The sequence below is a fragment of the Panthera leo genome, chromosome B4 (genome assembly GCF_018350215.1).
Source record: "Panthera leo isolate Ple1 chromosome B4, P.leo_Ple1_pat1.1, whole genome shotgun sequence".
Taxonomy (NCBI): domain Eukaryota; kingdom Metazoa; phylum Chordata; class Mammalia; order Carnivora; family Felidae; genus Panthera; species Panthera leo.
Window position 1 is genome coordinate 25,900,158 of NC_056685.1, and position 25,658 is coordinate 25,925,815.

At 38.8% G+C, this 25,658-nt stretch overlaps 1 protein-coding gene across 11 annotated transcripts in view; it reads left to right on the top strand.

The window, feature by feature from the left end:
- Positions 1 to 866: 866 nt before the first annotated feature.
- WAC (WW domain containing adaptor with coiled-coil) overlaps positions 867 to 25,658 on the top strand; it is an 87,057-nt gene continuing 62,265 nt past the window's right edge. For 3 of the 11 annotated variants that reach the window (XM_042945208.1, XM_042945210.1, XM_042945213.1), the window contains exons 1-3: positions 1,564 to 1,896; positions 2,287 to 2,323; positions 3,893 to 4,106. In XM_042945208.1, coding sequence (XP_042801142.1) covers positions 1,856 to 1,896; positions 2,287 to 2,323; positions 3,893 to 4,106 — 292 coding nt within the window. In that variant the 5' untranslated portion in view covers positions 1,564 to 1,855. Of the gene's footprint in view, positions 889 to 1,016; positions 1,301 to 1,563; positions 1,897 to 2,035; positions 2,088 to 2,286; positions 2,324 to 3,892; positions 4,107 to 25,658 lie in introns of those variants that run through there. The other 8 variants (XM_042945209.1, XM_042945211.1, XM_042945215.1 and 5 more) reach the window with 6 other exon arrangements.

The window sequence follows — 25,658 nt, forward strand, 5'->3', positions numbered from 1 at the left end:
ACCAAGTCAGCTACTTTTGGATACTGGTTTTTGGTGGGGTCTTGTTTTTTTCTGGTTTCCCGTTTTACCTTTCTCTTTTACGCAAATAAGTATATACTTCCTTTATGTTTATTACAATCTATTCGTTAAGTTAATGCTGCCTTATAAGAAATTCAGCGCAGGGGAAAAAAAACCCACCTGAATATCAACCACTAACCACCCCACGCTTAATTTTGGGGGGTACACCTGACTTTTCCCCTCCCAATACGCCGATGTTGGCATTGCGCCGGTAGCGGTTTATAAAATTCAATTCGTAGCAGCTCCATTTAGCACCCCCTATGCCTTTATTCACATGCAGAACGTTCGAATGAGTTTTCTTTCACCAAAGGACTTCAAGGACAAAGAGGAACTAGAAGAGAAAAATGGGAAATACAGGTGAGGGTGGGGAGGACACTGCCGCGGACGGAAAATACTCAAGGATGAGGCGGGTCAACCCTTTTCCCCTGGAAACCATCCCGCTCCAGATCAGTTTCGGTTTTAATTCACTGCCCCAAGCCGCGCGCGCGCGCGCCCGCGCTCCCTCCTCGAACCGGGGACCTTCGCCTTACAGCCGCTGGGGCGCCCGGTCTTCCCGCATTCTGTACGACACCCCGTAACGCCTGCGTCTTTCCTCGCCCGGCAAGCTCGCTTTCCTGCACGCCTCCGGGGTGACACTTACTTCCAGCGCGTCGACGGGCGAGCTCTGCGCAGCCCCTGCCCACCGAAGGCCGGCCGCGCGCCCGGCTTCCGGTCTGAGGCAGGTGCCCAGGCCCGGGTTCCGGCTCCCGGGAGCGGGCCAAAGGGAGCAGCGGCACGCTCCCCACCTCCCCGAGGGCGGCTGCTGTCGTTGCCAACCGAGGAAGCTCCTTGGTAACCGTCCGCCCGCCGCCTAACCGGGGAGTGGGGAGGGGGGGGGGGGGGAGTCCGACCACCCCGCCGGAGCCCGAAGGGGCGGGGGCCGGCGGCCGAAGAGCTCACTCAAGGGCACCCGCCCACCCCCGCGCCTCTGGGCGCACGCGCAGCAGCCGCAGACTCCTTTATTTAGTCCGCGATGGCTTCTCTCGCGCCCCACCGTCCTCCTCCCGAAGGCGGCTCCCTCCCCGCGCATCCCGGAGCCCCCGGGAACAGCCTCGAGCGGGTCCCCGAGCGGGACTATCCCTAAACTGGAACGGCAGCGGCCAGATTTGCGTGTGAGGAAAAGAAGCGGCAACCGGAAAGACCTGCCGGGTAGCGAGGAGGCGAGCCAGGCCTCAGAGGAAGAGGAAGGCCGGGGCGGGCCGAGGTTTGCCGAAGGCGGCGTTCCGGAGCCGCGCGGGGCGGGGAGGCAGGCAGAGGGTGGGAGAGGAGGGGCGCGGCGGAAACTGCCGAGGTTTTCCGAAGGCCGCGGCGTCCGAGTTGCCCGGATGTAGTTGGTGGAGCGGCAGCGGCGGCACCAGCGGCGGCGGCGGCGGCGGCAGGAGGCGGAGGAGAAGGACCAGGCAGCGGCGGCGACGGGGGGAGGAGGGGAGGAGGCGGCGGAGCAGGAGGAGGAGAAGGCGGAGGAGGCGGTAGCTCTCCGCTGGGCTGAGCCGGACGCGTCTTCTTGCCCCCTCCCCCCGGTTCGCCGCTGCCGCCGTGTAGTTGGCGCCGCTGCCCGGGCTGAGAGTGAGCGTGGTGTCGGCGGAGGGAGATGGCCCGGGAACGCCGGCGCCACTAACGGGGAGGTGCTGAGAGTCGCCGAGGGCGCGCCGGGCCCTGGTGCCGGTGCTGCCGCCCGCCCGCCGCCTGCGCGCCCGCCCGCCCGCCTCTCGCGGCCGCTCTCCCCCTCCCCCGACACACACTCACAGGCCGGGCATTGATGGTAATGTATGCGAGGAAACAGCAGAGACTCAGTGATGGGTAAATTGTCTTTTCGTTTCGGGCCGGGCCGCAGCGCGGGCGGGGGGCGGTGGCGGCGGCGGCGGCGGCGCGGGGAGGGGGGGGGGCTGTTCCTCCTTATCTGGTGCTGGCCGAGCCGCCATTTTTGTTGTTAACCCTGATCCGGATCGGGCTGGGGAGGAGGAGCAGCCGCGCGAGCAGGCGAGGACTGAGTGAGTGTGGAGGCAGCGGAGGGCCGGGTTCGCGGCGTTTCGCCCTCGTTACCGCCTTTCAGTCGTGTGTGTGTGTGTTCGTTGCCGGTACGTTTGGTAGGTCTCCCGCGGGGAGGGGCGCTGGGGGGGGGGGGGGCACCCGTTTTCTTCCTCCCCGCCCGAGGTGTCTCATATCGCCGTCTCTCTTCCTGTTTTTCAGCTGTCACGACCGGAGGGGGGACTCGCAGCCTTACCAGGTACCAGCCGAGGCCGGGGTGGAGGGGTGGGTGGGGGGACGGAGGGGGAAGGGAGGAACTGCTACTCGAGCGCAGGCTTCAGAAGTCGCTACAGGCCCTTCGGTGCAACAAATCTGAAACTAGCACCGCGGGTCCCCTTAAAATTTGTGTTTGGTGCCATTAGCGCTCTCCAACAACGTTGAGTGACTTATTTTGACAGGTGACTGGAGGAAGTTCAGGGTTTGTTTTTTCTTTTTCTTTCTTTTTTTCTTTTTTTTTTTTTTTTTTTTTTTTTTTGGAAAAATATTCCTAGCCAGGAAGGACCTGACTCGATTATTTCAGTGTGAAGGAATCGATGGGATGAGGTGATAGGTGACTTCTAAGCAGTATTTATTTATTGTATTTGGGCACTAAAAATAACGTAATGATATTTAAATTAGGAGAGCCTAGGAAGAAATGATTAATTGATCTGCAGCTCTTAGTATGTCCTAAACTATCTCCTCCCCGTTTGAATGGTTTTGGCGCAAGGAATTGCCTTACTAGCGAGAGATAGTGCTTTTCTCTTTGTACGAGTTCAGATATTTGGATACTTGGATAATTCATTCTAATATAGATGGCTCTAGGTATGTAAGGTTCCTTTTTGTTACTGTGGTTTCTGCATATCAAGTTTTTAAAAATTATAGAAGTGGGCCCTGTTTTGAGGGGGAAGAATCTCATAAATGGTAACTATCAGATGACACCAGAAGTAAATACATTCTACTTAGTACATTTAATCGCTTAAAGGGGTTTCTAAGCTGATAGTTCTGTTACTGGCTAGCCGGAGTTGTTAAAGCTCAAGTTAAAAGCCTTAGGTCCCTTGAAGTGTAAAATCGTTGTTCATTACCTTTGGATAGTCAAGAGATTAAACTCTCTTGAATCTGCTCCTCTGAAACATTGTAATTACACACTGTGAAAGACTGGTCTATTATGGTTGTCTTAAGTGTGTGTTAGAATAAAACTGAACCATTTTTCTGAGGGAGTTCCATTAAGTTATGTTAGGAAGTAGGAAGTATTGACCAATGTTTTTATGCCTTAAAATTATTTTTCCACACCTGCAAGAGTAGGTGAGTTAGGCCTGAAATGTTTTATTTGAATCAGAAAGCTGGAGAACCTGATGCTTTCTTTTTTTGTAGGTTTTCAGAAACCTGCTTCTGCTTATTTATGCCTATCAGTTGTAGAACACAAGATTACACTAGTATACAAGATCACAGACTATGGAACTAGTACATGAGTTTCTACTTTGGGCTAAACTTTGTAATTTGCAGAAAAACTTACTATGGAATTAATGTGCCAAGGTGTTTGGTTTCTGGTATTTACAGTATATTTAATGAAGTGTTTTTCTGTTTCCTTTTTTGAACATGATTTGTATGAGGAGCCTTATAACTCTGGGGCATTTAAGTCTTGTCTGAATAACTTAGAGGCAGAATTGAAAATGGAAATTTTAATTTTATTGATAAAAGTTCACGAAACTGAAGTTAATACACCATATGCTAAAATTGATTTGGTTTATTGTTAAGTTTAAAGTTTCAATTCTTTCTCTCTTTTTTTTGGGGGGGTGATGTTTTACAGGCACTTAAGTATTCATCGAAGAGTCACCCCAGTAGTGGTGATCACAGACATGAAAAAATGCGAGACGCCGCAGATCCTTCACCACCAAATAAAATGTTGCGGAGATCTGATAGTCCTGAAAACAAATATAGTGACAGCACAGGTCACAGTAAGGCCAAAAATGTGCATATTCACAGAGTTAGAGAGAGGGATGGTGGTGAGTAGCTTTTTTAATGAAACTTCCACATATATTTAACAATAGCTCTCTGTAAAACAATAGGTAGCAGTGATCTTTCCAGCCTGTGGACATGACCATATGGTTGTGTCATCAAAATATTTTATTTCCATCAATTAATCCCTAAACAAGTCACTATAGAAGTAAGGTGCTGATCTGACGAGCATTTTAAAATGGATACCAATGGCATGTAATAAGAGAATGCCTTTATGAATATAATCTATCAAATGCTTTATTAATGATGAGAGAAATGCAGAACATTTTTCCAAGAAAGGAATTTTCACCTTTTCAAGTAAAGATTTCAGTTTATTTGGCTCAGTTTAAAATTTTTATTGCTGCTTCATTTACTTTTATAAGGAGTTCAAATGTATTTCCTACTGATACATTATGAATTTAAAAGTTCAGTAGGGTTTTTGAGATCGTTTACAGGTTTAAAAAACCACTTGTGATTATAAAATTCTTACGGGTTTTTGTTGTAAGGATTTAAAATGTTACTTTCTGTATTCTCCAGGGTCTTATTAATGTAATTTCTATGCTGTGTTCATACAAATATTCAACTTTTTAAAAGTATGCCTCATTTCTTTTGTATAGTGCTGTTACCCTTAAGTTACTACCTTACCTCATCTTAAGTTCGTTGTGGTGGGAGGCTAAGAAAAAGTAAAGAAAGTAAATTCAATAACTTCAGATTTAATTTGCCCAGAATTTATCAAAAAATGCAATTTCATGTCTAAAGCATGTATTGAGCAACAAACCAATTTCACTAAGGTGATTAAAACATGGTTTTTTCCCCACTATAAAATTTCTCCTTAATAGGTAACATGTTTGATATACAGATATTCAACAGTGATTGTGCTTTTAGAAGCTACTAAGGAAACTCGAGTCCATGTGGCTTTCTGCCTCTGACTGCCAACTACCTTCTCAATACTTACTTTTAAAAAATATCCTGCATCTTCTGGTCTTCTTTTTTGCCTCTTGGGGTGGAGAACTGCTTTGTTCAGTGTGCTCAGATAACTCGGAAACATGGGTCTCCTCTGTACATAGTTACTGGGTTGAGGAAATTAGCGATGTCAGAAGATGGTCAGATTGTGTTGAGATGGAAGAATTTAGATGGGTTATTGGATGGGAGGTGAATATAGTTCTGATGAACATAGCTGTAGTTCTGTGCTACTTATGCAGATAAACTATTTTTGTTTGTAAGTAACCAGTAGCAGGTGGGTTTGGTTATTAAGTGTTAGAAGTTCTTTGGCAAAATTACTTAAACTATTAATATTTTTAATTTTGTGGATAAATTTTCCCTAGTGTTATGTACAGTCTGAGATACTATTCTCAATCACTCTTATGTAGTGGATTTCATCTTAAACGTTAGCTCTTGGAAGGCAGGTACTGTTTGCATTGTACTGTGCTTTATTTTTCAAATTTTGGTGATTGTGACAAAATAGGATGTGGCACTTCATCTCCTTATGGATAAGTATCTTGGGTTCTCTTTTAGTGATTGTGATCTGGTTTAATGTATCATCTATTTCTAAATCCAGGAAGAAGTCAGTTTAGGAACTCTAGGAAAGTTCTGTAAATGCTTTCAAACATTTATAGTTAACTGTACCTGATAATTCCTTTATAGGTGAAATAATCCCAAGACCATTCTGTTACTTATTCAACAAACATGGGGCAACAATTGTGTTGTATTCCTGGAAGTAAAGATAAAAATGTGATCCTGTCCTGGAACCAAGTTTGGAAGACTGACTCTTGTCAGCTAGTGGTGGTTTTAGCTTAACTGCTTACTTTCTCTGTACTCCTTTTTTCTTCATTTTTATTTTAATTTTATTTCTTATATGAATTCCAGATACCTTTTCTAGGCTTTTAGTTTTCTTTATTTGCATCTGTTTGCTGATTCTTCCATTTGTAAGAAACTTCCTTGTTTTTCTGATAGTCATTTGCCGAGTTAGGCCCCACTTTCTGATTCGCTTTTTAGCTGCTTATCTGTCTTCCTCTGGAGACTTTAACTAATAGAAGCTGTGTTCTGAAGTTTGGAGTGCAGATTTGGTGTCCATTCTTTTAAAGATACGAAGTCATTTTCTCATTTTAATACTTATTTTGTCATTATACATTGACTCCAGGTGTTTGCCTTGATTGCTGATACGTGTTTGAAATGGAGTTTTTTAAAGTATATAAGTATCATCTTATTACAAACATTTGTATCTTTTTAGATTTTAATTTTTAAATATACATTTATGTATAGATATCTGTACATAGATAGGTATTTGTCTATTTAAACGCAAAGCCATTACCCAAAGTCAGATGGAAGTGAGTTGGGTTCTCTGCCCATGTGTTAAGAAACAACTTGATATAAGAACGGGTTACTGCATTGTTTATTGATTTAATATCAGATGTGTTTTCATTTTAGTGTTTTAAAAAAATCTAATGAGTTTAGTAAATACCTAATAACGTAAAAGCCTATGTGCTATGCTTTGTAACTTGCATCTTACAAAACAAACAGATGTGGAACTTACAAAATGTGTGTTTTTTTCCGAGATTGGATTTTACTGGCATCTATCCACATCGCAACATATTTTTTTACAGTAATTACTAGATGTCTTCTATAGCACCTTGGATTTCCTTGAAAAGTGCCAGTTCAGATGTATAAAATGACTTTAATTTACCATGGAAAGTACGAAAGCAATTATTGAGAAGGATTGTCTATTGGATTGTTTGTCCTAGAAATCCTTAGCTAAAAGACTGACTGCAACATAATATGTGCAGTTAAGAGTTAAATTTTGTCCTTTAGGATTTATTAAAGGGAATGTGGTTTATTGTAAGTAAAGGGAAGTTCTGTGAGAGGATAATATTTTAACTTCGTGAATCAAGCTATTTTTTATGTATTCTGTGATTTATTTGCAAAGCAGTCTTTTGTTTAAAATGTTTTGTTTAAAAATAACCAAAAACAAGAATCTTAAGGGTTTTTTTTGTGTTTTTTTTTTTTTTTTTTTATAGCTTAGACATGTTTTAAAAGTGCAGCTGACATCCAGACCTTAGAAGTATGAGCATACGATTCAGGTTGAATTTGTATTTTCGTGGAATTTTAAAAACACTTTCTGTTTGGTTATGAAAGTATTTTTTCTGGAGAACAAGTTTCAAATGATTATTTTACCAAGTAACTAAATTTAAGAATGATGATAGTACAGATGAGTTTAGGAGGGAAAGGTATCTTTACAAGGATTCTGGAAAGCTGTTCCACAAAACTTCAGCCTCGTGGGAGTTGTTCCATTTTTCACACTATTCCTCTCAGAATTAACTGTTAAGAAACTTACAAGATACATTTGGAATACTTTTTAGAAACCTCTTTTCTGGGGAGACAGCTCAATTGACTGATAGCAGAATAATCTTTATTGGTTTTCTGATTTGTTGGACTTCATTGAATTTGCATAGCTTTTTAGTTAGCATTCAAATATCTTTGAGTACAAAGTAAAGTACCCTTAGTGGTTTAGTAATTATTGTTCTAAAGATTTTAAAGTTTTTAGCTGCATAGTGAAAGCTTTTATCTTGTTTTGTCATTTAGCTATATATTTGGGGATATTCAGAAATGTATTTTCATCTAATTTTCAAACGAAGGATACTATAACATTTGAAATTGTTCAGTAGAAACTATTTGGGGATAATGGGTACTTTTATAGGTTTTAAAATATACTTTAGTAACGTTTGAAGCTTTACATGTTGGATGATAGACTGGTACTTGTGTAACATGGCCTTATAGTTACTCAGATAACTTTGTTTTGAATGGAAAGGAAGTATGCTTTGCATTTATAATGCTAGAAAGTATTATAAAAATAAACAGTTTAATTTGATCCTCATGTTGCTCTTGGGAGGTAGAACAGATAGCATCCCTGTTTTACAGTTCTACAAATGAGGGAAAATTTACTTGTATAAAATTGAATAGTGGACTCTAGAAATTGGTCCTCTATACTCTGGTAAATTGTTCACACTCTCAGATGAAACATTTAAGCATATTGGAAGCTTATTTGGTGGGTGTTTACTATAGCACTAATTAATTTAAAGTCAGTTTGCTTGTATCCTCTTAATGCTTTCACCCAGCATCCCCTGTGGTTACATCATACCTAATTTAGTACATTATCAAAACCATGACATTGACATTGGTACAATATATGTGTGTAGTTCTAGACCAAGTTATCAAATCAGTGTTTTAGTTTTAGAAAGAGTTTTAATGTGAAAGTTGACCAGAGTTTTTGCTTTGATATTTAAAGGCTGTCTTGATTGAACAAAATGTTTTTTAGTTGTGTAAGATATATTTAAAGTTTTTGGTGTAACATATTTAGGATTTTTGGTCCATAATTCACAGGAAACTTATTCTAGATTGTCTCTGTTAAGCATCTGCTTCTTGTCTTCTGTTGTGCAGAATGGTTGTGGTGTATGTAGTTTATCATGTTATGCTTGAAAGAGTAAAGATAACAATGAGCTGGGGCATCTTTACAGGGTTTCTGTAAGTGGGACTCACATTCTGTAAGTGGGACTATTCCGCTTCTGGGATTCTGTCCTAAGAACTGGAGATAACTCTGTTAATCATTTCAAAACCAGTTACTTAGGTCTTGCAAATGTATCCTAAGAAGAGTTTCCTTTCCATTTATGATTTATGTGATAAATCATAATTTTGAAAGCTCTTTTACATTGTTTCTCATCTCATTCTTTAACAACTCTTTGTGAAACAGGCTGATGAGGATTATTCCTGTTTAAGTGGTTGTTCTTAGAAATATAATTTGAAGATCAAGCTAAGGTTTCATATAGTGCTAAAAACTTGCTTTCCAGTTTCAATAATTAATAGTAGCCTAAATACTTCACTTGGATTGCACTTATAACCAGTTTTTAGTACTTAAAATGCAACCATTATACTCCTAGCTACTATCTTCTCTTACCGGGACTGTGTAAGAGCCTGCTGAATGGTGTTCTTTTTGCTTCACACAATCATTTCCCCCCACAGTCCAGAGTGGTCCACTAAAATACTGGTCAGTTCACATCACTCGTGCTCAGAACCCTCCAGTGACTCTCTGTTACTTACAAGGCCTATATGAAAATACTCTGTGTAATCTGGTGTCTGAGTTTCTTCAGCCTCTTCACCTACCACTCTTCCCCCTTGTTTGTGCTTCTCCATTCTGGCCTTACAGGAAGAAGTTCGTTCTTATCTCAAGGATACTGCATGTTATGCTCCTCCTTTCTGGGACGTTCATCTTTCTATATGTCCTCCTGGTGCACTTTCACTCAATAATGTGCTTAAATGGCACCCTCTCCCAGAGGCCTTCCCTAGTGTTTGTTCCTGGTCGCTCTGAAACAGCCATCCCCAGCACTGTTTATCCTTTTCATTGCTTTGTTCCTTGCTCGTATTTAACATGACTTGATGTTATTTATTTATAGTCATTCTGCTATAACATGACCTGTGTTCCTGAAAGGTTTCATGCTATGCAAAATAGCACCACAGGACCTACGGGAAAAATGTGGTTAGGGGCACATTAAAAAGATAGAAACCTAACAAATCCTAGCATAACATTAAATGGTTAAGGAGTCCATTAATAGTGCAGTACATATGGTACTTTGACAAAGACCTGGAGTTAGCTTGTGGAAGTGGGCATCTTTTGAAAGGGTTGCAGATTGTGAGTTATTGTGAATTGATGGGAAGAGGGTTACCTGAAATAACCCTTGTAAAGTTGTAACACAAATTGTGGATGGATAAGAAAGACTCCTACTGGCAGGATGAACTGAGGTAGCTGGCAGATGTTTGGGGTGTGCTTGTGAATTCCTGTGTAGCTTGGTTCAGCTGGGTGCAGTTAGTGTTTTTCATAGGTGAAACCACTCAGAAGTGGGAAATTTGTTATGCTCAAATAATTTCCTGATTTATCAATAGTGCTGGGACAAATTTGTGTTTTCAAAATAAGTGTTAATAGCAGAACTAACTGTATTTTAGTTTATTTTTGCTTATCTTCTGTGGAATACGCTCTAGAACAGAGAGTGAGTTTGTTTTGTTAACTTGTATTCCTATTGCTTAGAACAGTGCCTGACACCTTATAACACCTTATAACATTTCAGTAAATGGGTAGATAGTAGTGGGATTGTCAGTATAATTTAAGGGAAATGAATATTCTAGTTTTCTGAAACAGTGCTTCTCAAACTTCAATGTGTATAGTAATCACCTTGGGATCTTGCTAAAATGCATATTCTAGTTAAGTAGTGCTGGAGTTGGTTCCAAGGCTCTGTCTTTTTAACAAGATCCCACATGGTGCCCCTGTTGCTGGCTGCATGTGAGTAATGGATCTACAGCAGCTCTGTCCAGTGGAAGAAGATTGTGAGCCACAAATGCAAATCCCACGTATAGTTTTCTAATCGTCGTAATGAAGTGAAAGTAAAGTACGATTAATTTTAGTATATTTTATAAACTAATTTGTCCAGAATACTACTATTTCAACATGTATTTGATATTTTAAAAACACTTAAGATTCTTTACATTCCTATTTTTGTGTGAAGTCTTTGAAATCTAGTATTTTACACCTGTAGCACATTTCAGTTTGGACTAGCCACATTTCATGTGCTTACTTGCCACATGTGATTATTGGCTACTGAATTGGACAACACATATTCTCCATATTCTGGAGAATATGATCATTCTGTTGAATGATCTAGCTTCACACATACTCCTATTTCTCTAAAGAAATTTTTCTTTTTTTTTTAATTTTTTTTTTTTTTTTTAACGTTTATTTATTTTTGAGACCGAGAGACAGAGCATGAACAGGGGAGGGGCAGAGAGAGAGGGAGACACAGAATCTGAAACAGGCTCCAGGCTCTGAGCTGTCAGCACAGAGCCCGACGCGGGACCGTGAGATCATGACCGGAGCCGAAGTCGGCTGCTTAACCGACCAAGCCACCCAGGCGCCCCACTAAAGAAATTTTTCATATGCCTGATGATTGAAATATCATGTAAAATGCAAGGTATGGTTAGAGTTGATGAATCCTTGAGCCATAGAGTGCTCCTGTACTAAAATTTTTCTCTGTTAGGACCCGTTTGTGATAGAAGAATTAGGAAATGTGGAGAATGGGGGAAAATAAAATTGCCTTAAATACTGTCACTTGGAGTTAATCAGTTTTCACAGTATACATTTTTATGTCCTAAAATGTCAGTAGGGTTCCACAGGTAGCTTTTCCAGAATTTTTATTAAAATGGGTTTCATATTCCATATTCTGTTATGCCCTTTTTGGGGGCTTGTATTTAAGATTTGTGTAGTGGATTCAGTGGACACTTGGTGTTGATGGTATCAGTCTCAGAGGACTGATCAGGAATACTTTTTAGTTCTTAGAGAATATGCATATTTATCTTTTATCCTTACCTAATAGATTGAAGTCTTCTTTCGGTTAGATTAGTGTTTTAAGTCTAGGCTCTGATACTTGTAGCTAGGTGATGTTAGGCACACTACATACTCTGAATTTTTGTGTCCTGTTCCCCTAGGATTGTTGTGCCTATTATGTATCTAAAACACTTCCAAGCAGTTAGGTGAGTGCCTTGACTGTGGCACCCTAAATGATTAGGTTTACGCGTATTCCTGTCTCTAAGTTAGTGGTAGATCAGCAGGTGTAGGTCTCAGGCTACTGCTTTCTTTAGAATACTAGATATTTTAGTTGCCGACTGAGGAGCCTGGCAAGTGAGGGCCGTGTCGGGGGCAGGGCGACACGACACGGCAATTCTAACTTGGTAACTGCTCCTACCCAGAACTTTGCAGTTTAAGGTAGGATAGATGTAAGGATAATTTCCCCCAGATATTGCTGCTTATTAGAATCACCTGAGAAACTTAAATCTACAAGTTCCTTGACTGCCTCTGAATTACTATAAGTCAGAGCAGTTTCTAGGATGTAGCCTAGAAAACTGAATTTTTAAATAAACATGAATTTATTTATGAAGTGCAGGCCTGGAGAGAGTACATGTAAGAGGAGGAGGAACTCTGAGCTAGATTCAGGAATCTAGAAGTTAGAGTGCTTATTTGCCAAATCATAACGTTAATGTGTTGCCTTGAGTTTTAAAGAATTTTCTTCTCTTTAATCTTTCCTAATTTATAAATAAGTACAATTTCTTTGTAGTTATACGTTAAATACCTAACCTAGTGTTCTGCGGCACATACATCTGATGCCCTACTGTAGAATTCGTGCTGGACAGTAGACAAGTTTCTAACCAGTATCAGTGACTGGGCAGGCTGCTAAGCTACTGGGGTGGTACCAGGAGCCACTATCACTGCGTGAGGTAAAACTGTCTTTGATACTCCGTGTCCTCTGCCGCCACCCACCCACGCCGTCCCTGTGCGTTCACGTTGTCGTGAGACCGTTGAATGGTGAACTTCGTTTAGTTTTTGTTTGCGAAATAGGTTTCGCCTGTTGGCGTACTCTGGCTGACTTCAGGTGTTCATAAACCGTTTTCTTAAAATTGACTTTTGGGAATAAGTGCATTTTAAAAGAAACTTAGGATCTGAGTGTGGCTGGTATATTTACTTAGTGTTAGTCTTTTGTTTAATCTTTCATTACTTTTGAATCGTGTGACAGTATACCAGAAGAGCGTGACATATGTTGGCTTCTTCTGAAAGATTCTGACCTGTGCTGTCTGAATAGAGTTAGTTGTTTTTAGCCAAAACGCAACGCTAGCAAAATGCGGTATTTTGAAATATTTTGGCTCATATGGGAGCCAAATATGGGAGAGCCTCATATGGGAGAGGATCATGGTAAAGTTTCTTCACCTAATATACTGCCTGTTGCCTTTTCTGTGGTGGTTTGGTCCAGTTTCTTTTATGCCGTTTTTTTGGTTTCCTCTCAGGGTTTTAAAGCATTTGTATATATAGTATTGTATGCATAAATATCCGAGTCTCATTTATCATGGGACGTTTAAACTATTAAAAATGTTAAAGTCACAAAGCAGAGCTATACTTTGTAAACCTTAATTTTATATTTTTGTATAATTATGATAGTTCCTCTTTTCTATAACTGCTAAATGTCAGTGTTGATTATTTTGAAGAAAGAGGAAAAAGTGCTTAGCCCCTCAGTCTCCCCTTTGATTTGGGCCAGTTTTATTACTACCTTGAAAAGGAGTGGGTGAGTCCCTGACACTGACTCATAATTTTGGGATGTTCTTGATGTCTTGGGAAGAACAGGTTTCAGAATGCAGCAGTCATTTTAGTATTTCTGTGTTTAAATCCATTAGTGGATTTTCATTGCCATAGTTCGTGGAAAGACTTAAGTATGGTCAGTCTAGAGCAGAACGACTGGAGCTGTGACTCCTAACTGTTCAAAACTTGACTTTGTCAGCACATGTTATTAGCACAGTGAGGGGATTATATACCGTTCACTAGTTTGTCCCCCCCATGCCCTTGTACATTGGCACATTATCCATTTAGGATTTGAAATTGTCCTTTGCTGATTTGGGGGCACATTGGCTAAGTTTTGGTTATATAAAGCCTTATGTTACTAGCATTGCTTGTCGTACTGTAGATTTGAGGTAATTAGGATTTGGGTTAAGATAGTGGAAGTAGAATTTAAAGAGAATTGCGGTCCGTATGAACACTTTTGACATCAAAATGGTTAGAAATGCTAAAGAACAGCTCAAGCTTGAACCTGATAGTCTGGGTGAATCCAAGAAACAACTAGTTTTATTCATATAGGAGTGAGGCCTAGAAAGTTAGATTTTGGACATGTGTTATTGGGTTACTTTGGTTGCTTTTATGGCCTTTTCTGGAATTTTACTAATATGGGAAACATCAAAGTGTCAGTCACGTGGACACTTCTCATTTCTCTTTTGATAAGGTAGAATGGGTTGAGTTAAAAACACCTTAAATTTCCTAATTTATTTTTTAAATGTTTGTTTGAGAGAGAGCATGTGTGCACGAGTTGGGGAGGGGGCAGAGCAGGAGAGCCAGAATTCCAAGTAGTACAGAGCCTGTCTTGGACCCACGGACTGTGAGATCATGACCAGAGCTGTGATCAAGAAGAGTTGGCGCTTAAGTGAGCCACCCAGGTCCCCCCACATTTTCTATTTTAAAACAGGTTTACTTAATTTTTACAAAATCAGTAGGACTGTATCCAAAGAGAAAGGCCTGTGCAAGGTTGCCATTATATGTAGTTTGTGCTAATTATATGTTTTGTTTCTTCATTAAAATTAGAACAGCAGTGTTGATGAAATGATGTACATTTCAGCTGCTTCCCCTCACTGTAGTTTTATATTAGGTTAATTTGTATAATGTTGCTCTTTCTGTAAGTAAAAAAAAGAATCCTCAATTTCATGTGGTTCCACTTAAGTTATTATAGATTTATAGCATATTTTACTGCTTATTAGGGCAGTCCTCATGTTTTCAAAAATATCAGGATATACTTAAATATATTTTCCTGCCTGGATAATCTTTTTATTTTTTGTTTTTATTTTTTAATTTTATATTTATTGCCAAAGATGGGTATCCAGATAATACTCATTGTGTTGATAGGGCATCTGGGTGGCTCTGTTGGTTAAGCATCTGACTCTTAATTTTGGCTCAGATCATGATCTCACAGTTCTGAGGTCGAGCCCTGCATCTGGCTCCATGCTGATCATGGAGCCTGCTTGGGATTCATTCATTCTCATTCTCCCTCCCCCTCCCCCTCCCCCTCCCCCCCCCCTTTTCCCACCCCCCAAATAAATAAATGAACTTAAAGACCAGAAAAACCCGAAAAACAAATAATGTTTATTGTGTTGACAATGAACATCCTTGTTCATGACTTTAATGGGCATACTTCTATAGTTTCACCTGTAAGAGTACTTTTAGTTTTTTTGTGGGTATTTTACCAAATAAGACGGTTTCTTTTTCCTAGTTTGCCAAAGTATTTGTCGGGAATGGACCTTGAATCTCCTGCTTTTCTGCAGCCGTTAAGAGACATGATTTTGTTTTTTTCTTCAGTTCATTAATATAATAAACTACAGTATGTTTCTTCATGTTGAAGCACCTTTTCTTGGTCATGGTCTTCATGGTTTTGACGTGCTAGTGTTTCCCCCCCACCCCATGTTTATTTATTTTTGAGAGAGAGAGAGACAGAGCACAGGCAGGGGAGAGGCAGAGAGAGAGGGAGACTCAGAATCTGAAGCAGGCTCCAGGCTCCCAGGTGTCAGCACAGAACCTGACACGGAGCTCGAACTCTGGAACTGTGAGATCGTGACCTGAGCAGAAGTCGGATGTGTAACCAACTGAGCCACCCAGCTGCCCTGACGTGCTAGTTTTTATTTTATTTTTTAATTTTGTGTCCCATTTCTTTATGTCCAGAAGTGAGAGGAGAAGCACTGTTTAAAATAGGTGAGAAATATTTTTTTTCCTCTTGAAGCAGCTTAAATAATAATTGGAATTACCTGTTTATGAAAGTTGTAGTTGAATTCTGCTATAAAATTCTGCTCTTAATGCCTTAATGAGTGGTAGAACTTTAGCTCTTCTCACGTTTTTTGTGCGGTTATTGATTTCCTTTTCCCTGCTTCCTTTAATATTTTATTAGAAAATGTATTGATACAAAGTTTAAAATTTGTATCTAACAACAGTTTCTCTTTTTTTTTTGTATTAACATTGTATCCTGTACTTTTCAAAAATCAGACTTAACAAACCAAAGACTCTTTTCTTATATTGGTATTTTTAAACAAGCTACAGAGAAAGAACTCTTGTTTTCTATTTTTATTTCGTTTTTTATTGGATTCTTCTTTGGCCTTAATTTCTTCAGTTTAATCAGTTGGATAGTTTATTTTGATGTTTTGTTTATTGAAAAATTTAAACTTGTAAATTTTCTCAGCTTGACTGCTTTGTTCATACTGCATAGGTTTTGATGCAGAGTGATTGCATTTTTATTCATATCTCGATGTGATTCCAGTTTTGTCTTTTTTCTGTTTTTTAGCCCGAGTATTTGGGAGTGTGTTTTAAAAATGTTTAATGCTGGGGCACCTGGACGGCTCAGTTGGTTGAGTTTTTGGCTCAGGTCATGATCCTGGAGTAGTGGGATGGAACCCTGTGTCATGCTCTGGGCTGAGCATGGAGCCTGCTTGAGATTCTCTCTCCCCCCCTCTCTCCCTTGGCCCTTCTCCTGAGGGCATGTTCGCCCTTGCTCTCTCTCCCTCTCTCTCTTTCTCTGTCTCTCTCAAATCAAATGTTTAATGAATTTTATAAACCAGTATTTTAAAAATAACTATTTAACTTTCTGCTAAATTCTAATTTTCTTGGCCTGTTGGAATTATTTTTTCCTTACCTCAGGATAATTATTTTAAGTATTTTGTGGATGTTTGAAAATAATCTTCTTTTTGGTACAAAGGACTGTCAGATCAAGTTCTTTAGTTGTGTAACACCTAACTACATAATATCAGTCCTTAGTAATTTTAATTTTGATCTGTTTTCTGACTGGTGAGAAAGTTTTCTGTTATGATAGTTGATTTCACTTCTCATTTTTTAAAAACATTTTTTGCCTTACATGTTCTATATGTTTGCATGGAGATTTATAACTGATATTTTTTATGAGTGGTAATCTGAAGCTTTGCATGTCTTCATTTTGTCTTTATACAAGAAGAATGATCTTTTGGCTAGATTAAAAAATACAAATCTTTTTTTTTTTTTTTTTCTTTTCTGAAGATACTTCTAAATTGGCGATTACCATTCATTGTTGCAGATGAGAAGTCTGATCTCAAATCTGGTTGTTATCTATAGGTAGTTTTCCATTGTGATGTGTGTCTTTTACTTTAATTCTCCTACCCCCCCAGCTTGGGAGCCTTTAAGATTTTTCTTTGTCTTCATCCTAAAATGTAAAACTTCACCAGTCTTCTCTTGTAAGTGGGGTCTTTTTTCATACTTCTGCTTATGGCTCTTTTAGTCTAAAGAGAGCCCTTAGAGTTGTTCCTTACTCCTACTGCTACTTTCCCCCTCTTTTTTAAAATTGTTTCTGACTCCTCACCTTTTGGAATTCTTGTTATATGTTTTTTGGTTATATTCTACTTCCCTCTTTTCTGATAAACAGTAGACATTTGGATACTTTTTTTTTTTCAAATGTCTATTTTTACTTTTTTGAGAGAGAGTGAGCGGGGCAGTAGCAGAGAGAGAAGGAGACAAAGAATCAGAAGTGGGCTCCAGGCTTCAAGGTGTCAGCACAGAGTCTGACCCAGGACTCGAGCTTACAAACCACAAGATCATGACCTGGGCCGAAGCTGGATGCTTAACCAGCTAAGCCACCCAGGCACGCCAATTATTCAGATGCTTTTTGAGTGAGAATACATTGCACTCCCGTGGCATATTTCAGCACGCTAATTATATTTAAAGATGTGTTCATATCATCTACCTATTGAAAGTTCTATTTTGCACAATCTACTTTTTTTTATAGCTTTTAATTTTATGAACCTGATTCAATAGAAGTAGTCTGGGAATTTAAATTATATTTTCGTTTTTTTTCCATGTCAAATGTTTCCTCTGTTTGAGTTTAGTGCATCTCTTCCACATTATTGGGCTCCATGAATTTTTTTTTTCTTTTTTTAATTTTTTTTTTTTTTTTAATGTTTATACTTGAGAGAGAGAGAGCGCGCGAGCGCGCGCGCATGAGCGGGGGAAGGGCAGAGAGAGATAGGCAGACAACAGAATCTGAAGCTGGCTCCAGGCTCCAAGCTGTCAACACAGAGCCTGATGCGGGGCTTGAACTCATGGACCACAAGACCATGACCTGAGCCGAAGTCAGACTAAGCTTAACTGACTGAGCCACCCAGGCGCTCCCCGAATTCCATGGATGTTTGCTGTTTATAGTTGAGTGTTCACATTTGGAAATGAGAATCTAGGTTAGCCACTGTTCAGTAGAATATATGGTTGAAACGTTTGATGTTTGGGCTATCTATATGGTAGCCACTAGCCACATGTGCTCGTGGAACATTTGAAATGTGACTAGTGCCACTGTGAACTTCAGGTTTTAGTGTTACTTAAATTTAAATTTAGCCCATTGCCCTTATGCTGTTTCTCTCTCACTTGAGGTTTTTTTAAAAATTTTTTTGCAACTGCTTATGATCTCTTTGTTTAACAAGTCCACTGAAAACCTTTCAGTCCATTAGTTTTTTGAAGTTTTCTCTTTCTTTATAATATTTCTTATGATGTTGGTTTTCCTTTCTCTGTTGCTGTTTTCATCTCATTGCCTGCACTGAACGGTTATTATTCCCTGACACGTTCTGTCCTTGCTGCTTCTCATTCTGTAAATCCTACCCTTTGGTGTCCAGGCCCACATGTCTTTTTTGCTTATTAGGCATGTTTCAATATTTTCCATAGTTACTTTCCTAAAATCTCTTCCTAAATTGATTATTCCCCGGTTAATGCTTAGGAATGCATCCTTGATTTCCTTTTTTTTCCTCCTGTGGGGAATTCTAGACCTCATTATCCTCTTGAAGTATTGCAGCATCCTTTTAACAGATCTTTTGTCTCATTCCTATGCATTGCTATCTGAGTAAAAATTTTAGACTATAATTTTAAACATATTGCCTTCATTAACCCTTAGAAGTCTTCATTAATATTGTATTGCCAACACGATTGCCTGTGTATATGGCTTTCCTCCTTTGTCATGTACTTATCTGGGAAATTTGGTGTACATAGGGGACACTGAAACGAAAAGGGAACAGTTATGTTCATGCCAGAAATCTAACTAGCATCTCAGAGTAGATGTTTTGCTTGTAAATATAGCTTGAAAATTTGAAGAATTTAAAATCTAAGTCATCCTTGCCAAGAGTCCAAATTTCTGTCTCTTCTCAACCTACTGCCTCTCTCTGTACTACTGTCCTGTAAATTTATTTACCCAGTCCTAGAACATCAAATGCTGTTGTCCTTCTGTACATTTTCACAGCCAAAACTGTCCTCTCCTATCCCATTTTTTTTTCTCTTGGTAATCCTTCAAGATTCCGGCTCTTTATTGTATGGAGACTTGCCTGAACCTTTTTATATTACAGTTTTTTTTTGTTTTTTTTTTTATGGGGAGGTTAATTGTTTGCATATGTGGTTTGCCTGCTATACCGTAAGCTCCTAGAAGGCAGAAACCGTTTTAATTTTTATTGTATCAAGGCCTGGCATATAAATGTATATGCTCAGTAATGTTAAATTAATGTCTGGTATGACATTTGACATGTCTAACACATGTCAGAAATAGGTAAGTGGTAGTAATCTTCAGGGAATTACTTGGGTTCAAGTGAGTTAATTTTTCAAGTGCAGTTGAGTAAAATAGTAAGAATTTACTATTTTAGAATTCCTAAAGTGGTTGAACTTGCTTTTGTACTATTTGTGAAGAAAGCAAATAGTTTATTCAGATCTTGAGGAAAATATATAAAGTTTTAGTTATAAATTTAAAAACAAATTGTAATTGATGTGCTAATTCCATCACAATACTGCCAATCCCTTAAGTAGCCCTGATTTTTAGACTGGTACCAGTAGCTTTATTCTATAAATACATATATATATAATATATATATATTCTATAAATATTCTATATAAATATATCCTATAAATACATATATATAATTAGAATAAAATGACATTTTAAAGCACTTTTTAAGTTTATTTTTTTAAACTTTTTAAAAAGTTATTTTGAGAGAGAGAGCGTGCACATGTGCAAGTGAGCACGGAGGGTCAGGGAGCGAGGGAAAGGGAATCCCAAGCAGGTTCTACACTGTCAACACAGAGCCTGATGCAGGGATCGATGCCATGAACTGTGAGATCATGATCTGAGCTAAAATCAAGAGTCAGATGCTTAACCTACTGAGCCACCAATGTGCCCTGACATTTTAAATGCTACAGACTTTTTACTAATTTTTAACTGTTCTTTTCCTAAAGCATAGTCTCTTTTCCAAATATAACCCTATATTTGAATATTCAGTTTTTCGAGCTTTATTGAAATTAAGAATTTCCCCAGAAATTCTCATATGTGGTGCTCCATTTCTCAAGGGTAAACCCTTGAGAATTACTGCTCTAGTTATTTTTAATTAGTGATTCATTGTGTTGTGATTTTTATTCCTAAAATGATTAAAATGTTAAGATCATTTTGGATCAGGAAAAAAAGAGTGCAGCTATAACGTGGCATATTTGGGCTCATGAATTTGTGCCTCTTGACAATAAAACTATGACTTTTAAAAAGTAAACTCTTTGAAAGAATATAAGGTATTCTAGTCCAGCAGTGGCTCAGTTGAAGTCTTTTGGGGTTGAATACATATTTTGTTGAAAATCCAAGAGCCACAGTAGCAGATTATTCTTAATTTCTCTTTAATAACTCATTTTGTTTTTGATATGAAACATTAGCCAGTATTCCTTCTACCATATTTACCAGTATTTTAATTGAATTACTCACTATTTTTAACCCATCTCCAATGTTTGAAGAATTAGCTTAAGATATTTGAGTGAATATATTATAGGCTTTGAAATGGTTTCTCGAGGAGGAGTGATAAATGGTTTGAGAAGTGACACTGGAGAGTCTTAAGGTGAATACTTTGAAGGTTTCTACTTTTTTTGTATGTGAGTATTCTAATTTTTTTTTTAATCACATATTTGTCCCTTTTCCAATTTTTTCTTTGTCTTTAGTCTTAAAGGATGTGTGTGGTTTTTAAAAGCTGTCTCGCTTTGAGGAGCACCTAGGTTACTCAGTCGATTCAGTGTCCAACTTGGGCTCAGGTCATGCATGATCTCACGGTTCATGAGTTCAAGCCCCGTTTCAGGGTCTGTACTGATGTCTCAGAGCCTGGAGCCTGCTTCAGATTCTGTGTTTCCCTCTCTCTCTCTCTGCCCCTCCCCTGCTGATGCTCTGTCTCTGTCTCTCAAAAATAAATAATCATTAAAAAATATAAAAGCTATCTTGCTTTGAAAAGCGCTGATTTATTTTTGTAGATGTTGGAATGGTGTATCATAAGATTTTTCCTCTAGGCTCAGAATTGATCAAATTAAGTGGAGAAAGTCCATTTGCTGGGCAGAGTGGTACTTAAGTTTTGATTTGTTAGCCCTGTTTTGTTTTGTTTTGTTTTGTAAACATATTGTAACGCTTTCAGTATCACTGAGATAAGTATCAATGGAGGAAGGCAGGGAGGCATATAGAGAACTTGCATTATGTGCAGTGTTATTTCCAAAGACTCTTACTGGTTAGCCTTTGAATATACATGTCAAAATCATCATGTTAAGGAACTACTACCAAATAAAATTTACAACGTAAAGTTGTCGGATCACAGAGCCAGAACTCTGAATATTGACTGGATTCTAATTGTCTTATAAGAAAAGTACCTTTTAGGGACACCTGGGTGGTTCAGTCAGCTAAGTGTTCAACTTTGGCTCAAGTCATGATCTCGTGGTCTGTGAGTTCGAACTCTGCATAGGGCTCTGTGCTGACAGCTCAGAGCCTAGAACCTGCTTTGATTCTTTGTGTGTGTCTCTCTCTCTACCTCCCACGCACTTTATCTCTCTCACTCTCTCAAAAATGTTTAAAAAAATTTTTTTTAAAGAAAAGTTCCTCTTGGGGTTTGGATATATTTTCGGGATGCTGTGCTGCTAGAGATAGATCATTGTTAACTTGATAACAAGAATTAAGGTGGAAACGTGTAAAGCGGAAAGAGATACCCATATCTTGAGATATGGGTTGTAGTTGTGTTTTTTGTTTTTTACTGGTTATTAGCTTTTTTAACCATGGGCAAATCATGTTCATATAACTTCTTGGCTACCGTTTTATTTTTTTCCCCTTCCCCTTTTTATAACAAGGTTGGATTGATAATCTCCAAGGTCCTTTCCAAATAAATGGCTTGAGATGTGTGCATGAGAATTTTCTGATTTTTGTGCTTTAATTTGTTTATTTATTTATTTTGAGAGAGAACTCACTTGCACACACACACAGGAGAGGGGCAGAGAGAGAGAAGCCCAAGCAGGCTCTGCACTTTTGGTGCAGAGCCTGATGCAGGGTGTGAACTCAAGAACCATGAGATTATGACCTGAGTTGAAGTCAGGTGCTTAACTGACTGAGCTACCCAGGTGCCCCCTGCATTTATGAAGTTTAAATTGAGAAACAAGATTGGCATTTTTGAAGACTAGTATAAACAGAAGTCCTAGAGTTTTTACTGTATATGCTATATATAATATAGAAAATCAGATTTTGTTTATGTAAAAAGTGGTTTAGTTTTTAACCTTGTCAATATAAGCTTCTAGTTTATTAAGTCTTAAGTTGCCCACCAAATTCAGAATTCATTTTTTACTTTAAGTATTTACTTATTTTGACTTTCCAGAGTATTAAACATTTTAAACTTAATCTACTGGTCTAACACCAGTTTCTTGTGGGTTTACTTTTAAAAAAAGTGAAAGATAATATTTGCATGTTCTAGAAGTTCTTTTGTAGTCTTTGTATTTTAAAAGTGGAGCCTTTCTGGTTTTTATTTAACGGGTGAGAAATGGGTATTATAAAACAGGCATTATATAGTTACATAATGCCATTTAACATTGTGGGAAGAGTCCTTACAGATTTAAAATATAAAATTTAAATTTTTACATTTAAAATTTTACATTTAAAATCTGTAAGTGATGGGCCCCCGAGTGGCTCAGTTGGTTAAGTATCTGACTCCTGATCTCAGCTCAGGTCTTCATCTCAAGGTTTTGAGTTCAGGCCCCTGTTCTGGGCTCTTTACTGTTCCTGAAGCCTACTTAAAAATATATATAAAGTTTGTAAGTGAAGTGTAAATGTTAATTCCTAAATTTGGCAATTTATTTCCAGTGAAAATTGAGAGTCAATATTTATAATGTTGTGTGTGTTTCTGTAGCTGGGGAATGGAATGAGCACTGAGGCTTGGGTGAAGCATCCTGGGTGTGCATTTGTATGGTTGTATGAGCTTCAGTTCTGTTTGCATCTTGGTTTCCTTTCCTTTCCTTTGCTTAGCCCTTGATTTTCTTAATGCCCTTATCCTCCCTTATCCCCAGTATCCAGTTTTTGAGTCTCTTAGATCGAGCCTCTGAAATAGCTTTTGAATCTATTCATTTTTTTCTCGGACCCTGATCCTCTTTTGCCTGAACTAAAGACGTGGGATACTGCCCCTTCCTTCCCTGCTAGTTCATTCTCCCCAGCACAGCCAGAATCACCTTTTAAGGAAAGTACATTTGCTCTTTCTTTATGTAAAAAATCTTTCAGTGTCTTCCACCCCCTTAAGATAAGGTACAAATGTTTCACTGAACAGCTTGCTATATCTCTTTCTCATTTTCTTGCTTTCTTACATGCTTCAGTTCTTTGAGGATAATGAGTTCTGTCACACATGGGTACTTCACACGTGCCGTTTCCTTCTAGGATATTGTCTCTCCTCCACCTCCTTTAGCCTAGTTAATTCCTTCCTGTTTTTTAGGGTTCAACTTAGAAGTTACTTCCTCTAACCTCCAGTCCTCAGTCTCGGTTAGTTAGCACATCTGTTACCACATGTAACACCTTATTTCTGGTGATTGTATGATAGTGTCCAAAGCTTGGCCTCTCATTTTCCCCTCCCAAGCCTGCTTTTCCCACAGTCTGCTGTATATTGTTAAATAGAAAATACAGCCTCTCAGTTGCTCAGGCCAATAATCTTGAGCCTCCTAAACCAGTCTTTCTGCTTTCCTACTTTCTAGCTCTTCAGTTTATTCTCCACGCAGCAATCATATCAAGTTACCCCTTTGCTCAAAACCTTCTCACATGTCCTTACAATGGCCTACAGGCCCGGTGTGATTTGTTACTCTCTCCATTGTTACCTCTGACTTTATGTCTCTAGATTTTACTTTTCATTTGTTTGGCTTTAACCACAATGACCTTGTAGTTCCTTGAGCGTTCTATGCACATTCCTGCCTCACAGTCTGTCTTTGCTTTCTTTTTTATTGGATATCTCAGATGTCTTCTGTCATTTAGGTAGTTTGAAAATGACATACAAAACGTGGATTAAGAATACGTATCCGAGTAATAACACTGAATTGAATGGAATTATCAAAAGGATTACAGTGACATCTGTGGTACCGTGGTTCTTACCCAGGCCAGCAACAGATTGTTCAAATGCTGGGTTTCTCATGAATCTTTTTTTCTCCTGCCAGAGGAGTAAATCTCTAATCTTAAAGACTAAATTCAGTGTGGTAATTTAGAGTCTATAGTTTTTTTCTTTTTAACAAAAAGTGAACATACACTATCAAATATATTCCCAGTAACCTTAACAAGCCTTTGGTATTCTTCAGAATACTTTAGTGTATTTTGGAGAAACCTGTATTCATTATGTTTTTAGAGAAACGTTATGGCTTTTTTTCCCTTTCAAAGAGTCACTCGGAGTGTTTAAAAATGCCACTCATTCCCACTCAACGACTACCTGAATCAGAACCTCTAGGTGATGAAACCTGGATGTCTGCATGTTGGGGCACGTAAAAATTTGACAACCAGTACTTCGTGCTATAGGAATGGTAGAGTTACAATGGAATAGAGGAATTAAGGATTCCAGGGCATGGTCAGTGGCAGAAAGTTTGGGGTAGACTTTTAATTTACAACTTGTCGGTGTTCCTGTGCCTTCTGATTCTGAATGACATTTTGTTACTTGAGGGTTACACTAGAGAACCTTGAGGAATACTCTTTGATTCAAATCAAAGAAACATCATGAACAGTTTGGTAAAGAGAGTTTATACAACTCCTTCTTTCTAGGGAAATGCCTGTTTTGTCTTAGTGCTTTGGTTGCATCAACAAATTTTAGGTGTGTGTTATAGGAATTGGGAACTGTTTTTATATTAGCACTCAGTTTTTAGCCTGAATGTGAATGGGTTATTTTGGGTTGAGGATGGCTATTTTTTCCTATGTGCTAGCAGTAGTTCTGTTATGTGAAAACTTTGTTGCTTTAATCCTTTTAGTGTATAACAGTGTTAAGTTGGAGATTCTCCTAAACGTTTGGGACTGGCAGTTGCATACTTTGGTTATATTTCTGTGAATGCTGCTTAAGTCAAAATTATTTAACTTGAAACAGTCTTTTTCTAGTAAAAACAGGTGGTTATACCCTAAGGTGTTTGGAAATTAGCTTTGAGTATCTGTGTAATTGACTTATAGGCATAATTTAAAGCATTTTCAGTGCTGGTGTAAATCCTATTGAGGCAATATAACAACAGCATTATAAAATTGTATTAATGTCATTTAGTATTATTGTTACCTATGTGAAGGATACGAAATTTAGAAAGCTCAGTCTTTAGAGAGAAAACTTTACCTCTGTGAAATTACTCATTTTTTTCCCTGCTGCCACTTTAACTTTCTTCTCCAGTGTTATGTGCAGCAGTCTACTTTTATAAAAATAAATTGTAAAAAATTTTTTGTGAGTGGACCAACCTATGTAAGTTAGGAATTTTTATTTTTCTTGGTCTTCATTATTGCACTCCATTGTGTTAAAAGACTGTAGTTATATTAATGAAAGCACATAAAAAATAACTGAATTTGCTTCAGAATCAATAAAACATGGCAAATTCAAGAACTTCATGGAATCCCAAGGTAGGACTGTCCCAAGGA